At 53.4% G+C, this 17,185-nt stretch overlaps 1 protein-coding gene across 1 annotated transcript in view; it reads right to left on the bottom strand.

Moving 5' to 3' along the window:
* ZBTB16 (zinc finger and BTB domain containing 16) overlaps positions 1–17,185 on the bottom strand; it is a 53,147-nt gene that overhangs the window by 24,355 nt on the left and 11,607 nt on the right. Inside the window, exon 2 of the mRNA XM_005427530.2 lies at positions 1,646–1,743. Within this exon, the coding sequence (XP_005427587.1) occupies positions 1,646–1,743 (98 nt within the window). The remainder of the gene's footprint in view (positions 1–1,645; positions 1,744–17,185) is intronic.

Genomic DNA, 17,185 nt, shown 5'->3' with positions numbered 1-17,185 from the left:
AAATGCTTCACATTTACACTTTATACTGAGAGTCAACATGGGGCCAGGTATTTACCCTGCGCCTGCAAGGCTGCGGCACAACAGTGCTGTGTGCTCAGCCCAGCCTGCCACAGAGCACCACAGCCCCCAGAGCTGGTCCCCAACCAGGTCCTCAGTAGGAACCTTTACCATAACCCATCAACACCTGGATGCGGAAGCTGCAGATGTTAATGCCCTTGAGCCCTTTGGCACTGGGGCTGGAGAAGGGTGCCAGGGGGCACAAGCCATCCCACTGCAAACTCCCAGTTAAACACAGGGTCCACTGGTGTGGAGGCAAAGCTGCCTTCAGAGCTGAACACGAGCTCTGCACCGCTTCAGCATAACCTCCCCATGTCCAGGGCTGGTGGCGGGGGGAGGCGAGGGAAGAGGTGCAAAGGTCTCCTGCTTTAATAAATAACAGCGCTGGAATTCACAGCGGCTGTTTGCGAGCTCGAGGCAGAGCTCTCCCCACCCCCCCAGTCCTCGCAGGATTAAAAAAAAAAAAAAAATTAATCCTGTGCGATGACAAGCTTGGCTCAGCGTTCACTGTACATACTGTACCCACAAAGCTGGCTGCCTGCCAGGGACAGGCTGTGAGCCAGCACGACCATAACAAACACAAGCCGTGCGTGCCACTGCTGGGGGGAGCAGCATCCTCAGCCCCGGTCCTGGGGGGGAACAGCATCCTGAACTCCAGCACTCAGGGGGACCAGCATCCCAGGGACCACCCCAGCAACCTGCTGCTGTCTGCAGGCACCCTGAGGAGCTGCTGCCTGGCCCAAAAAATAGTGGGATGGGAATGGGGTCAGGACTATTGACCAAAAATCAGAAAGCAGCAACTGGCCAGATGAAGTGCCTCCCTACCCCAGGAAAAAGAGGAAGTGGGGAAAAAAAATGAAAACAGGTAAAAAATCGATACAAGTGAATAACAGCATTTAAAAAAGAATATAGCTTCACTGCCAAGCTATGTGCAAGCAGATCTGTGGCTACAGTACCTGCCACCCCTCAGAGATGTGTCCTTGGAGCAGGAGGACAAGGACTCCCAACGGTGTTGGGGTCCAGGGGTCCCCTGGATGTCTCCAGGTCCCAACATCAGACCCCCAGCTGTGCCAGGACTGCACCCCCAAGGGGAACATCAGCTGACATGGACTTGCAGAGCTCAAGTCTTCCCTCCAGTGCAGCGCTCCAGCCCTCCCCTATCTATTTAATTAAAGGCCCTGCAGCCTGTGAACCTGCTACTTGGATTCATTAGTCAGAGAACGCCTAATTCTGCAGTTTTGCTAACGAACCTGAGGTGGGGGCCCGAGGTGGAAACAATGCTCACGCTACAAGCAGGGCTGACCATGAGTAGCTGCGTGGCATGTAGAGTTTGTTATTCCAAGCTGCTTAGTCTGGAAAATATTTCCACAATTAAGGAACTGAAAACAAACTCCAAAAAAGAAAATTTAAATAAATCAAATTACTGGGCACTGGAGAACAAGTTTGCAATGTGCTGCCCAGGGAAGGGTGCAGCCGGCTCTGCACGTGTCTGCTGTAGAGGAGATGTGGGAGCTGGGCAGCCACAGCATCCCTGCGTGGACAGACAGAGCAACCCCCCGTCCCCAGCCCCGCAGCCCTCCCAACCCACCTGAGTGAGCCAGTAAGTGCATTCGCAGCCGCAAGCTGTCCAGGAACCGCTTCCCGCACAGCTCGCATCCGTACGTCTTCATCCCACTGTGCAGCTTCCTAGGGGAGAACAAAGAGGGGTGAGTCCTGAGATGGGGGGAAGTGACCCAAAACAACACCGAGAAACTGCCTGGTGCTTCCTGCAGCCCATACATTGCCCAGAGTCAGTGCTGGCTTGAGAAACACTGCAGGGAGGGCACGGATGGGGGCTCCCACGTGACTCCCCAGGACTGAGGAGACAACCCTCTCCCCACCAGTGTTTGTCACTGCTGCTATTGTTGGAGTCTTTTAATAAACTCGATAAATCTGAAATCTGGAGTTAAGGCAAAAATCTATGTTGGCAAACTCCTTCCCCATGTTCTGAGTGCTTTTGAAAAAGGCACTGTACTCCAAAAAAAACCCCAACCACTTTAAGAGGTTGTTTGTGTGCATTTCTAACCAAATCCCAATTTCCATCCAAATTCAGCATGACACAAATCACAAGCAACAAACACAGCCACCAGCTCGCAAACAGGAAACATGCCACTCACCGTTTCCTGGCAGCCCCAGGTACACAGCGAGCTACGCCCAGGCAGCGTTGCACAACCTCCGAGTGTGCCTCCCACCCCACAGGGGGCTGAGCATCCCCCACATCCTGCCCGGAGGGGCCTTTCTGCCCAGGGCACTGCCCACAGGCACTGATCACAGCAACGGGTGCCAGGCTCGGCCACAGTGGCCAGACTCTGCATTATTGCCCACTCCTTGCCCTGAAGACATTGATGCTCCACCTTCGGGTGACCAAGCTCTGGACCAAGTGGAATGACCTTTAGAGGAGGCAGCGTTAAAGGAGCACTGTCCAAGCTTGAAAATACCAACCCAGTCCCATCTCCTTCCCAAGACATTGCTGCTGCCCCTGGCATCCCCCCCAGACCCATTTCCCCTCCCCTTTGGGACCAACCATTGCTCAGCCCCCACCACCCACCGGGGCGCACCCTGAGGCTTGGTCCCCACAACAGCCTCTGCTGCTAAGGGGGCACGGAGGGACACAATGCCCAGAACATGTGGAATGAGGGCTTGGTGCTTTATTTCGCCACCTCCACTGGTGACAAACAGACTCTTTGCAAAGCCACCTGGCTCTGTGCTGGACAGCCAGCTGATCGATGCCCCTGAGCCCCAAATGCATGGGCTGCTGCCCGCCAGCTCTCGGTCACCCTGAGCTGCTCAGACCTGTGGCTGGGGAGGACTCAGGACAGCAGCACGTGCAAAGTTTCAACATCGGATGCTGTAAACAGAGAAGTATTTGTGTGTGTCGAGGAGTAACACAGCCCATAGCTGCGTGCTGACCTCTGCTTGCAGCCACCATTTATCATCGTGCCGCAGCAGGACGAGAGTATTTCTATTGCCTTGTTGCCAAAGACAAAACAGGAATGGTCCTGTCCAGGGCTGGATGTGGCCCCTCTCGCGGGAGGGCTCAGCCCCAGCTGTGCAGGCTTGCGAGGACCATGTGCCTGTGAGCTCCTGCTGTACTTCCCCTGAGGTGTAAGTTTTATTGGAGCAAAGCAGCTTCTGCTCTGACTCCAAGCAGGATCACCCCTCACTGCCGCAGACTGCAGAGCCCCACACCACCCCTGCCCCATGGGGCTCAGGGGCCTGTTCCCTGGCTGCCAGCCCCACATCCCACCTTGCAGGATACTGAATACCAGCTTGGGAAGAGTTGGAGCAGGAGAAGACCCCATGATGTTCAGCAGTGAGTGAATGCTGCAGAGCAGAAGGGAGAGGGAAGGAGCAGGAGTTGGTTTCAACTCTCAACTTTGCTGTATAATGTAATTATTAATCAGGCTTGTCCTGAATTCACTGTGTCATAGCAGAGGATTAGGAGTCATGCACGAATTCAGGCCAAGAAGGTTTACAATCCAAAGGATTTATCCGCCTTGCAAAAATAAATAAAACACCAGCCTCCTGACAGGGCTCCGCTGCCAACGAGCAGCTCAATAAGTGACAACCTTCTCATTTTGCATTTTTAATTTGGGACATGCCTGTCACACTCCCTGGCTTGGGCTGTGCTTGCTCCTGCATTTAACACCGGGCTAAAACCACTTTGTTAGGAAGACCCACGTCACGCTGTGGGTCCACACTGCCCCTTCTGAGGCCAGAACACCTTTTCCCTGAATTACAGTCTAACTGGTTAATTAGTTCAAGTAAAACATGGAGGTCTGGGGTTTTCCTAAGCAAGTCTCCAGAAACAGAGAAACAGAAGGACAAGCTTCCTTCCTCTGCATCTCCCAAGCCCATGGCTAGCACAACCACTTCTCCCATTTTCCCAGCACAGAGTGGGGAAATAAGGAAATGAGGAGACCCCCAACCTCACTGGTGTCAGGGTGCCCTGGAAATCCACCTGCCACTGCCCAGGGCGCTACCACGTCCCCAAATCACATCCTCTCTGCATTGTTTCAATGGGGCACAGAGGTGCTCAAAGAGTAATTTAGTTGCAATATCTCTATCAACAAATTTCAGTGGCAACAAAAGTTTTCCCTTGGGCGCCTGCTTCTAGGACGTTCTTATCACTCGCCATCTTGCACGGTCCCTTTCAACAAGGTCTTAAAGAGCTTTATCTGCTCCATTTCCCGGTAGCGAAATATGATTGAAACGTTCTATTTCTGCTCGCCGGATTAAGGAGATGTTGCAAAACTGCACAAAAACCTGGCAGATGTAAGCAAGGTATTACGGCTGCTCGGGCTGTTAAGATCTGAGGGGAAAGATCAATATGTGCTTCTGAAGTTGTGCCTCCAGAAAGAGGGGGTGGGGGAGAGAAGGGCGTTAAAATACATGCCAGTGCTGCCCAAACTCTGAGCCAAAAGATAAACCATGTTTTATTATTCTGATATGAGGCTGCAACTGTGCTTCTTTCTCCTGCAAGGTCCCTACAAGCACATCAGCCAAGAAGGTGCCCATGGGATGGAGAGCAGAGACAAGTGGGAAAAGTGCTTTTTTTGTAAAAAGAGGTTTTCCTCTAACTCCTACACCACGTCCCACTTGAAGTGCATGGAAACAAAGCCAGCCAAAGCCTCCAGGTGATGAGATATCACTTGAGGATGCTCCGGCACAGAGGGTGGCCCAGGGCGACGAGGATGCCCAGGGCAGCAAGGATGCCCGTGGCACAGAGTCCCAGACCTGGATCCAACCCTCCCCAGCGAGCCCCAGCCCAGGGCTTTGGCAAGGGGCTCTCCAGGCGGAATGCAAGCCCAGCGATCCCCCCTCCCCGCCCAGCCCCGGCAAACAAAAGCCGGGCGAGAGGCTGGCCCCTCGCAAGCTGCCGGTAATTAAAAAGGCCTGTAAATGCCCCACAAAAAGCACTTCAAAGGGACGGCGACTCCAGCGAGACTGCGTGGTGTAAAAATTATGAGTTTTCCCCACAGGGTGCTTTGTGTGAAAAGGCCAGGCTCGGTGGCAAACGCCACTGACCACTGCTCGGGGATGCAGGGGCTTGGCAGAGCCTCGCAGGGGGCAGGAGTCTGGAGGAGCATACTGGGCAGTGGGCACGGGGGCAGTCCTGGTACCTAAAGACCACTGCAAGGGTGCCACTGCCACCACAAGCAAATCTCTGCTCTGCCTGCCTAAACCAGCCTTCTGCTCTTTTTACTTGAGGAACTCTTGCATCCCAGCCCCTCCCCACCACCCCGTTTGGGAAGCAGGGGAGACCCCCTCCCCTCCCTCTGCGCTGAAAAAGACACATGGCTCTTGGTCGTTTGATTACTTTTAAGTGTGTATTTTCCCCCTCAAACAGAGTGAATACAATGGTTAGGAAATTTGACAGAAAACTATTCCAAGCCATTTATTGCCTTAATGCGCACCTTTGTCCAACAGGCAGTTTTGACAGGAGCGATAAATTCCAAATTTATGTCAACAGAGCATATGTTGAACACCTCATTTCTGAGCTAAAGCGGCATGCTGCCCCATAAATCACCCTTCTGTTTGAAATGAAAGTAGATTACGGGCCCATGTTATTGAGCAGTTAGAGCCATAGTCATATAAATCAGAACTTTTAACTCCAGGCGATCCGTTCTGCAATTAACTAAAGGGCACTTTGTCATCTCCGGGCCAGGGCACAGCTTGGCAGGGTGGCCGGCTACCGAGGGAAGGCAAGAGCCCCTCGCTGCCGAGGGAAGGCACCAGCACTGCTGAGGTTCACTCGGTACCTGTTGGAGCAGTGAGCCCCAAGACAAAGCCTGGAGCAGCGTGTGGCTGGAACAGCCTGGCATGGGAGACCCACGGCTGCAGGGCTTGCACATCCCTGCCCATGCATCCTGCCTGATCCATGCTCTGGACATGAAACACAGGGGGGGAATCGGGAGGCTGCATGGCACAAGTGAAACAGCAGAGTCCTGACAAGTCCTAAGCCAGGCAAAAACACGCGTGAGTGCGGTGCTCAGAGTCCTGCCCCAACAGAAGTCTGTACTTGCAACTTCCACAGCAGTTTTGCTGCATCTCCCAATGCCCAAGCATCAGGTCAAGATCCTCAACCCACTGATCTCCCCCATCCATCCTGCTGCATTTCCCTGGTTTGTTCCCCTGCATCTCCCAGGAACGCCATGCCATGGGACAGGGGTCCTGTGGGGTGTGGGGCTGGCACATGCTGTGGGCAGTGGGACCAGAGGATGCTGTGGGGCTGGGGGACACTGCAGGGGCTCAGCCCCATGAGTGCTGGCAAAGGGTGTGGGTGCAAGGGGCAACTCACACCCATGGGAGTGTCAGAGCTATAAAAAGATTCAGACACCAAGTATTTCCTTTCCTATAAAATATTCATTGCTGCACACGAGTGCCAGGGAGCACAAACCTCCAGTGGTTCTAACTTTGTGCCGCAGCAATAAGGGAGTTTTATGGGAGCCTTCTGATTTTATTTACACTGGGCCATCACGGCGGTGCCCTGCCAGAGGGCCAGCCGCCAGCCAGACATGATGCACTGAACACTGGGCAGCCAAGATGGGGCCAGCGCCACTTTGCATTCCCCAAAAATCTTCCCTGCCACCCCCTTTCCCCCAGTGTCTCCCTTGCCCAGGTAAATCGATATGAAATTGATTCATCCCTGATCTATTTTATCAAGATGAAGGCAGTGGTGCCACATCTCATTTCCAGTGGGGGCAGAGCAGGAAGCCAAGGTCAGCAGACACCACGTGGCTGCAAACCCCACATTCTCCACCCTCTGACACCAGCATCACACCTGAGCTGCCAAGAGGGTGATTTTTCCCCTGATGTGCCTATTTAAAACACTTGGTGATGATACTGGATCGGGCCATGGTCCTGGTGGCTCAGCTCCTGCAGTCACCGCTCTGCCCTCAGCTCCCAGCCCAGAGGATTAAAATAGCAGGGAGAGCTATTAAGGGCACAGGGAAGGGGGAAGGGAGCCGAGACCTTCCTTTCACTTTAATAAATTAAGAAGAAGGAAAAAAAAAACCCCAAAAACCTGCCCTCAAACCACCACTGCTGCTAAATATAAACAAATAAATAAATCTTACAGAAGCTGGAAATAAAGATTTTACTATTTCTGAATGATTTAATATAAAAAAATCCAAACAACCAACCAGGGGGAGGGGACAGCTATCAACAGAGAGCACTGAAATTCCCTGCCTGTACAATATTTATACTTACCATGAGCTAATTTATGAGTTCAAACCAGATGCTGCGGAGTGACATCATTCCACATGATGCCAACACTTCCCCTTTGAAAAAAGCCAAGGAGAGGATCCTGCTGTCCTGCCTTACCTGACAAGAACCAGGCCACAAACACCCAACATACAATTCCAATCTTTTTTAGAGCCTGTCCACAACAAATGTGATCAAATGCTGCCAAAGGGCAACGACTCTCAAAATTTGCTGCTGGCCTAGGCCAAGCATGTGCGGCAGCATCTCCCATCCGCTGCTCCAGCATCCCACTGGAACGATGCTGCCAGCTCCACGGGCTGGGAAAATACAAGACAAACTGCTCACGGCAAAAAGAGCCGCATGCAGATTTTTTTTTAACATATTCCAAGGCCCTGGTTTCAGATCTGTGTTCAATATTCGTTATTGAATGGAATTCCCCAGGAAAGAGCTTTATCCATGTGAACATTCCCTTTGTGTGTCCCAGACCCCCAAGCAAGAGGGTCCATGGGTTTGCCGGAGGTGGGACAAGCATGGATGGGAAACCATCAGCTGCACCCCTTGGCTGCACCTGCAGTGGGAAGTTTCCCCTGTCCAGCAGGACCAGGGGGGCACAGATGCTGCCACAGGTCCAGAGGTTTGAGATCTGCAGCTTTCAGAAGGGGATTCAGAATGCAGCCACTGCACAATTTACTGAAAGTGCACTGAGTGATGGCACCGGGTGTCAGCAGCTTCTGCCAGCCCCGGGATCGGCCCTGCATCTCTGCTGCATCACCGGGATGCTGGAGACTGATGCGAACAGTTCCACGGTCCCCCACTGTCACCAAGGGGTTAACACGTGGCAATGGACGCGGCCCTGCAGGGAATAACCGGCACTAATGGTCCTCCAAAATCATTGTCCCCATTCTCGGGGCATCTGGTGACAGTGACGTGCTGAGCGCTGCGAGAGGAGCTGAGCTGGGCGGCCTCGGCCCTGGGCTGCGCTGGGCACGGTGCTGAGCCGATGTGACACGGGTGTCAGAGGAGAGCAGGGGAGCTGCTGCTCTGGAATCATCCAGATCTGTGACATGGGTGTCAGAGGAGAGCACGGGGAGCTGCTGCTCTGGAATCATCCAGATCTGTGACATGGGTGTCAGAGGAGAGCAGGGGAGCTGCTGCTCTGGAATCATCCAGATCTGTGACATGGGTGTCAGAGGAGAGCAGGGGAGCTGCTGCTCTCGAATCATCCGAGATCTCCACAAAACAGCAAAGTGACCTTCTCGCTGAGTACATCTGCCGCAGCAGCGGCATGATTATGCAGATGTTTTGATTCCTAATTCAGAAATAATAAGCGGTTCACAGATTCCAAGTTTAAAAATATATTCATCATCTGGTTTCCGTAGCAGCACGTGTGCCATTGGAGCACCAGCAAAGTGCTGGCCTCGGCCACTCCTTCCTGCCGACCTTCAGGATGGCTGGGACACCTGGCTCTGAGCAGCCTGGGCTGGTGGAAGATGTCCCTGTCCATGGCAGGGGGCTGGAGCTGGATGAGCTTTAAGGGCCCTGCAATCCGAACCATTTTGGGATTCTGTGACACAGGAAAAGGATTCAGCATCATGCATCGGATGCTTTCCAGAGACAACAGTCCTGGGATGGTCCAGGCAGCATCATCCTGCTGCTCCCCCAGGAAGGGGGAGCCTCTAGATCCTGAAGCCCTAAGGAAATGGCCAAAGTGCCCACAGAGCCAAAAGCAGGGAGACAGGGGAAAGCGGATATGCTATTGGGGTGCTGGAGCACAGAGAAATTTAAATGAAGGGGAGAATTTTAGGGTAGAGGGAATTTTGTTTTAATTTCCATTCTCTTTGATGACCTGACAACAGGGCTAAGGCTGGACATGCATCAGGAACAGGGTGGTACCCCAGAGCTGCCTCAGGGATGAGCTGGGATGGGCCCAGGAGCTGTTTCCCTGCACTGAGCTCCTCCTCAGGGAGTAGGAACGGCCCCCAGGTGCCAGATGGAATCCATCCACAACTTGGCTGCTGTGTTCCATGAGGGGGACATGTGCCTCCCACCCCTCACCTCCCGATGGAGATGCTGACGATGCTGCTGCCCCCTCTCTGCTGCCTCCCTGGTTTCTGCCCCGGCTCGCCCGCCTGGGAACTGCACAGGGAACAGGCACAAACCACAGAGAAACGCTGCTGCTGCTCCCATGAGCAGCCCAGATCCTGAGGAGTTTTATAAGGTAATCAAATATGCAAGAGATTCAACAAACTAATTTCAAGCACACACCTGGGGTCCTCTGATAATGTCGGCTGTGCCTATACAGCGCAAGGATTAAAATTTCATAGAGTCATGATTTCATCAGTCGCTAAACTACAAAGGATTAATTAACAGCGAGAGAAGAGCTCATGGCTTGGAAATACAGTCTTAAGGAAAATATCTATCTTGGCTCTCCAGATGTCAGCACACAGACCAATAAAGCTTTGATGAAAACACTTTCTTATTATTAGCAACTCCAAAACATTGTGTTTTTGTAGCTGGAATTAAGGATGCCCAATTCCAACCTGCCACCGCCTGGATCTGTGCATTGTCACGTGCCTTTCTGGAGGGCTGGTTTGGGCTCCTGGGATGTGACTGTCTGGCACACACCGGGGTTTTATGCCTGTATTTTGGGGATGGGCAGAGACATGTCCCTTGGAGAGGGGATGGGAGAGCCCCAGTCATGCAGGAGTCCAGCCATGGGTCTTGCCTTTGCTCTGAGCACACTGCCTGCCCTGTGCCCACTGGCTTCCAGAGAGTCTCCCAAAGTATTCCTCATGCTGGGCTGGCTGGGCTTCAGAAGTTTGGGAAGGAGAACAGGCGATGGCCTCAGCACTGGCAGTGTGAGTGGGGAGCAGCAGCATCTTCTCTCCCCTTCCTGAGAAGATGAATTAGGGAGCTGTCAGCGAGGGACAGGCGCGGCAGCCGTGTTGCTGTACGGGGGCAGTGGAAGTGTCTTTGATTAATGAAACTGTAACGCTGGGCTGTTACACGGTCCTTCTCCGGCAGGAGAGATGCCCTCGGACAGGCTGGAAATGCCGTGCTCCACATGGATTCCCCAGATGCCTCTCCCAGCCCCGGACTGGGCTCCTCCCGTCCTCTGCCAGCGCCGCTGCCTTTGCCCGGGTCTGCGCCGCCTCCTCAGGAGTTCCCAGGGAGGACAAAGAACTAATTATTTCCAATTACAAGTTGGGAAGTGAACACTATGCACCTTGTCAAGGCAGCAAATTAACAAATCTGCACTGCGCTGGGTTTTGGGGAGCCCCAAGGAAGAGGAGGTGGCAGCAAGGGAAGCACCTCGGCAGCTCAGGGACTGCTGCCCATCCAACTGCACAATCCCCCTTGGAAAACACGTATTTTTGGGAGAGACTGAGGAAATGGGAAGTGTCAAAGGAGCTCGCACAGCCTGAGCAGAGCTGTCAGCACTGCACGGTGCAGCACGTGGGACTGCGCTGCATCCACCGTGTCCGAGCTGGCTCTGCTCCCAAAGCCACGCGAACATCTGCGCCGAGGGACGAGCTGGAACCACGCTGGAGCTGTCACCTCATGGCAGAGCTGTGTGGGCAGATGCTGCTGGCTCTGCAGGGCCCTGCTCCGGGGACAGCAGCAGGGGCACGGCACCAGCAGCTTCCCCTGCAGTTTTACCCTCTTGCACCGGGTCCAGTGCCGGTGCACCGACAGGAAGACACTGCCTCAGCTCTCCATAATTAGTCTTGCTCAGTGTACAACATGTTTTGCTGAAAAATAAATAAATACCTTCCTGGCGAGCCAAGCTGCGAGTGGGACGCCAGCACTGACAACACGCTCCACTCCCCCTGGCCCAGGCCAAAAGTACGCGGCGTCCCGAGGCCGGGCGTTGCTGAGCCATCCTGGCACCGTGGGGCCTCCCCAAGGAGCCTTGCTCACCATTAATTCATTTATGAGCAGCCTCACCCCCCTCCCCAACATGCACAACAGGTTCCATGCAAATTCGGGAGCTTTTAAATTATACTGTTAATGAAAGCAAATAAAGGCAGTTAAAAGGCAATTTGCTCAATTGGTGTTAATATTTAAGCACAGCATGTGCAAAAACGAGATCGCAGAATTTGGTTTTTCCATGAGAAAACTTTTGGTCCCGACTTTCCTGAAGAAAGGATGGCTCATGCCAGTGAATGCTGTGCCCGGGATCAGGTCTGGAGCGCCCTTGGCAGCAGCCAGCCAGTCTGTTTGTCAAGGAAATGTCCCATGTGCCCCAGCACCCCACAATCTCCACGACACTGGCAATTCCTCCTCTGTCAAGGGGTGCAACTGCCACCCCCTTGCATGCCAGCTTTCCCACAGCCCTAGTGCCTTCCTGCAAACCTTTCCTGAGGGCAAAACCACAGGGACAGCAGGAGCTCTGAGCATCCCCTGTGGGACTTGAAACACGTGCGGCGACTGGGGCGTGGGCAGGCAGTGTCACGGGTGTCACTGCCAGCACTGCTCCCCAGTGCATCCCCAGCTCAGCACACCATTGTCACCACACATAAAACCTTCATGTGCTGGGAACGTGGTGGCCACTGTGCCAGCAAACAGCAAGGACAAACCACCAGGCAGCACGAGCTGCCCTGGGATCCCTGAGGCACAGCATCCCTGCCAGGCACACTCTGGTCATTGCTTCCCGCACCCAGAGTGTGATGTTGGTGTTGTAACAGTAATACATTCCTAAATAAAACTGGAAACAGTGACCTGGCACCAAATTACCACAGGGAAAAGCGGCCGATGATGCCCCTCAGTGCAGCCCCACTCCTGGCCATGCTCTGGCTCAGGGGTTACGATGCTCTTGCATAAATTCGCTTTCAAAACAGGAGCTGCCAGTGAATGAGACCTCGATTTCTAATGGTTGGAAATATTTTGTACACTCTGCTGCTCCCTCTGTACCCCTTTGTCAGGGCTGAGGGCTGACGGCTAAAGCGGGTACCAAAAGACCATCTGTAGCTCCCGTCTTTACAGAGAACTTTAAATAGGGGGATGAATGAGCACAGGAATTAATGAATGATAAAGCCGTATGGTCCCAGTCAGCCTCCTACGCCGGGATGTGGCATTCAAACCCTCCCAGCCTTCTGCCACAAAGAGAGGTTTCTAAGCTACAAAAAAAAGGGAGGAAAAAAGGGGGGGGGGATGGTGCATGCAAGTTTTTAACAACAAATGCAGTGCCTTGCCTGCAGGTTCCCACCCGATTTCCCTGTGCCAGGCTGGGGGAAGGCACGTGGGAGGGAAAACTGGGGGTTTCCCCAGAGCCACCTGCAACTCCCCTTGACAGGGCAGTGAGAGGAGTCGGCTCTGGGGCCCATCCATGTGCTGGGTGGGGGCTGCAGAGAGAGCACCCTGGGGTCTCACACCAGCAAGGGTGGGCAGATTTTGGGTAAGCTGCCTGGACTGACCATGCTGCATCCACTTGGCCAGCCTTTGCAGCATCTGCAGCATCCCTCCTCATCCATTTGGGACAACTTGAAGATGCCTGGTAAAAACTAAAGAACCTGGAAAGGCTGAAGGGTGTTTCAGGTGAGGGGTCAAAAGTGAGGGTGTGCACAGAAGAACATCCATTAGAAACCAGCTCTACCAAAAAATGGTAAAAAAGATAAACCCAAGGCTTAAGGAACAGAAAGGAAGCCTGCTCACCAGTGCCAGAGAAAAGATGCTCCAGCTCACAGCTCCAGTACAGCTGGCTGGAGATTAACAGGTGACACCCAGGGAAATACAACGACATGGAGGGAAGAGCTGCTGTTGCTTATGGAGGCTCCTGCCAGCCCAGGCACACTGACAAGGCAAAGCCAGGATCAAACACCCCAAATCAGTTCAAATCCTGTTCAAGAATCGGGGTCTGCTGGGAGGGAATGTCTGTCTCCAAAACAACCCAGAAGAGGCAGAGGGAGTGTGGCGCAGGACTGGAACACTACTTGTGTTTTAAAAGCTGTCATGTGTAAAGCATTAGTGGTTTTGAAATTGCATTCTCGAGTTAATTAAATGGACAATCTTTTGTACATAAAAAGTGAAAGCACACAATCAAAACCTAGGGAAGAGCATGTGTCTCTTTGGAGCAGGGTGCTGCCTCTCCTTGCCCACTCTCCTGATCCAAGTATCGCAAGGGAGCCACTGCCCTGGTGTGCCAGCACAGTGCCAGGGAGGCTGTTTGCTCTGTCCTGAAGCATTCAGCATCCCCAAACCCCATGCCTGGGCACTGCACTGACCCATCCCATGGGTCTGTTTTCCCACAGGAGCCACACGGGCTCTATTCAGGGGTTTCCTCTGTACAGGGATGTTTTGCTGGCTGATGGCAGTGTGAACACCCGTGGCAGTTATCTCTGCTGCAGTAAAATACCGACCTTCAGTTTTAGGCAGGAGGTAATGTTCACCATCGATTGGATCCACCATAAACTGTTGATAATTACTATTATCTCTGAGTTAATCTTGTGAGAGGTCAACAGTTTTATAAAAAACTTGCAAGCTGTATCTTTTACCTTCCAACTTCATATCTGGGTCAAAAGGTCAATTACTGCAGCTTGCTGAGTTGGGATTTCAGAAAAAATGTCTGCTCCCACCCCAAAGCCCCACTGGTGCACGTGAGCAGGCACCCACCCTTGCACAGGCAAAGCACCCAAACTCTTGGGCTGAGAAGGGGAAGAGTTTTCTCAAGCCAGGGCAATTGCCGTTCATGAGCTGAGCTGGGCTGGCTGCTGGCAGGCTGAGGGGTTGGGGCACATCCCGAGCACTGGGATGCAGCCAAAGGCTCCTGTGTGTCACTGGAGAATGCACAGTCCCTGCCTCGTGGCTCGTGGCACAGAGCTCTGGAGGTGCCAACCCCACGCGCAAAGCTCTGTGTGTGGGCAGCTGCCTCCCTGCGCTGGGTGCACAAAACGAGAGTTTAAACGCCCGGGCTCTGCTCCCACACTTACCCATGCAGGTGGCAAATGGAAGCAGAGCAGAAACCTTTGGAGGGGCTGGGAGAAGCCCCAAAAATGGATGAAGCTGTGACCCCCACTCTGACCCTACCTGCCTCCCCGTGCTCTGCATCACCAAAGATCATCGCTGCTGTTATTTTACCCCGCTGGCAGGATGCTGCCGGGCAGCTCTGGGCAATATCTCTCACTTGGGAAGCAAAAAATGCTTCGGTGCTGCTGCAGCCCCTCCCGTGAGTGCAGCCTGGGCCCGTGGAGCATTGCTCAACTGCTCGGCAGGCAGGTGTCATAAACAAGCAGGCACATGGCAAACATATCGATTTCCCGGAGCTTATCGCGCAGCAACCGGTGCTCAGTTACCAGGCTACTTTAATATGTAATTTACTGCGAGAAGGGAGAGTGGGGCTGAGGCTGGCTGGAATATTTACTGTGGGATGGACGGGGAGGTGGAAGGTGTGAGCAGAAGGGAAGTACGGTGTCTTCTGCCTCCAGCCATCCTTAGTATTTTCTAACTAGTAAAAAAAACCCAGCTCCTTGCTGCTGCAATGGAGTGTTTACACAGATGCCATTAATCTTCTTCTGCAACTGCTTATACTATGAAAATATAGTCTTAGCTGCCCGGGCTCTCCATCTCCTTCATTTAAATTCAGATGCTTAATTTCTGTCAAAACAGAGCCCACCAAAATTACCTCCATCCACTTCTGGTGCTCAACTTGCCTCACCACCTGAGAACTGCCCGTCAGAGTGGAAAGGGACCCCAGGTGGGAGCCTGGAAAAATGGGAGAGGGGGGGCATTTCAAAGGCTTCTCCTCTCCAGCCTAGATAGGACCAGATGTGACAGCCAAAACCAAAGCCCAGCCTGAGACAGTGCTCCCACCCTGCATCCAGTCACCCCCTGGGAGGGGGGATCCTTGCCCTGACTCAGCACCTCCACCTGCCTGGGGAGGGGTTTGGCCAGTCTCCCCAGCCCATCAGCAGGGTTTTGGTGGGGACAGAACCATCCTGTCTCCCTCCTTGCCCTGTCCTGCATCTCAAGGTATTTTGCAGATGTGACCCTCAGGAGAATCCTGGGATCCACGGGAGGCTGGTGTTTTCAGGGCACAATATTTTAAAAATCCTTCTTGTACAGTACTTCTCAGTAGAACTTTTGGAATTTACAAGATAAATACTGGTAATTTGATTCTTATCTTCTTCAAATCCAATTCTAAGGCAATTCTGTGTAAAGGACACTAATTATAGCCCAAGGGGAAAGAAAAGGTAACCCATCAGCGAGAACACACTGGAAACGTTTAAAGGGGAAACGTTTAAAGGGGTACAGGGCACTGAAAAGTTAAATAGATTTCAAATCTGCTCTTGCAAGAGCAATAACATGTCAGGTGAAAATGATGCTCAGCACCATCCCTGCTCCCCAGCTGGTCCTCCCTGTGGGCAGCTCAGTGCTGTGCTGGAAGTGTCAGCAGCTGGGGCTGCATCCAGGTTCTCTGCACATCCTTTTGGGAATGCCTGGCCACTCCAGAGCTGGGCTGGGACAGGCAGCAGTGCAAGGACAGCCCCATCTCTGTGCCCAGACAGTCATGATGCTTTTTACCCTCTTTTCCCTGGCATTATTTACTAAGGAAAAGGCAAAGTTTATACACACAAGGAAATGTAACCAGCAACAGACACTGAAAATGACAAAATCATCACTTGTTAATACAAATATTATGGATTTTCCAACAAACACCCCTAAACATGGGATATTCTGGCTGCAAAACACATCTGGAGGCAGAAGCCTCCACATGCTCCAGCCACCAAACAGTTCTCTGTTCACTGCTGAAGAGCATCCTGAGGAGGAGGAGGATGGTGGGGAGAGCGCACTGACCACTGCCACATGGCACAGCCTGAACATTACAGCTCCTATAAAATAATAAAACCCCAATGCTGGGATGCAGAGCCAGGATGAGGCAGAAGATAATGCAGGAAGAATCAAAGGGATCTGGCAATCCAAATGGAGTCTTGTTTAATGAGTGCTGCCACAGGCTGTCGTTCCACAGGCATTAACATCCATCGTTACCATCCCCTCGAAGAGCACACGGTTATTCCCCTTAACAAGGTGACACTTGCAGCTAACTCATGTCTGACCCAGACAGCCAGGGCAGACGCCGTGTGAGAGGTGACCAGAGGTAATTGAAAATACACTCGCTGCAGACCGGAGCAGAAGGGCTGCCTCAGCAGCAGCCCTCGGTGCAACAGGTGACGGCGGTGGCACCTGGAGGATGACCAGCACGGGCACACGGTAAATCAGCACTTTGCTGAGGCGGTGCTGGGCTGCCTGGGGAACATGGAGCAGCAGAGCCATGGTCCCTGGGTCCCTGGAGCACATGGGCAATAAGGACACAGTCCCTAGAGCACACAGTCCCTGGAGCACACAGTCCCTGGAGCACAGGGTCCCCCGAGCAGGAGGAGCACGAGCAGCACAGCTGTGGCACCTCGCTCTCCGTGGCTGCACGCCGCAGCACCGCATGCAGTGCCGGTGACGATGGAAGGGCCCTTCCCCGACACACACACGGATTGCTGGCAGGAAGCTCGCCGTGCACGGCCGCTTCGTTCACTTGGCAACAAAGGTGCTAATGAGGGAGCGAGCTGTTCTCCACCTCCAGCCAGAGGAGGATGCGGCACAGCTGCTAGCGGTGCCACCGGCCCAGCCTTTGGTGCCCCACCATGTGGCAATGGCACCATGGGGGAAGGTGAAAAGCATCCTGAGTGTCATCCTCAGGAGATGCCCATCTCTGCGACCCCTCACTCAGCCCCCCAGCACCACGGTCCCCTCTTCTGCCATCCCCTTCCCCTCTTCTGGCCAGGCAGAGCTGGACTGGTCTCTCTCCCAGTGCAAGGTCCAGTGCAAGCTCTCCTCCCAGCGATGCCTGCACCCTTAGCACACAACCCATGAGAGGCTCCAGCACCCATGTGCT

Source organism: Geospiza fortis, unplaced genomic scaffold, assembly GCF_000277835.1.
Source record: "Geospiza fortis unplaced genomic scaffold, GeoFor_1.0 scaffold183, whole genome shotgun sequence".
NCBI lineage: Eukaryota > Metazoa > Chordata > Aves > Passeriformes > Thraupidae > Geospiza > Geospiza fortis.
The sequence above is the reverse complement of the archived record's forward strand: the minus strand, read 5'-3'. Positions and strand labels throughout refer to the sequence as shown.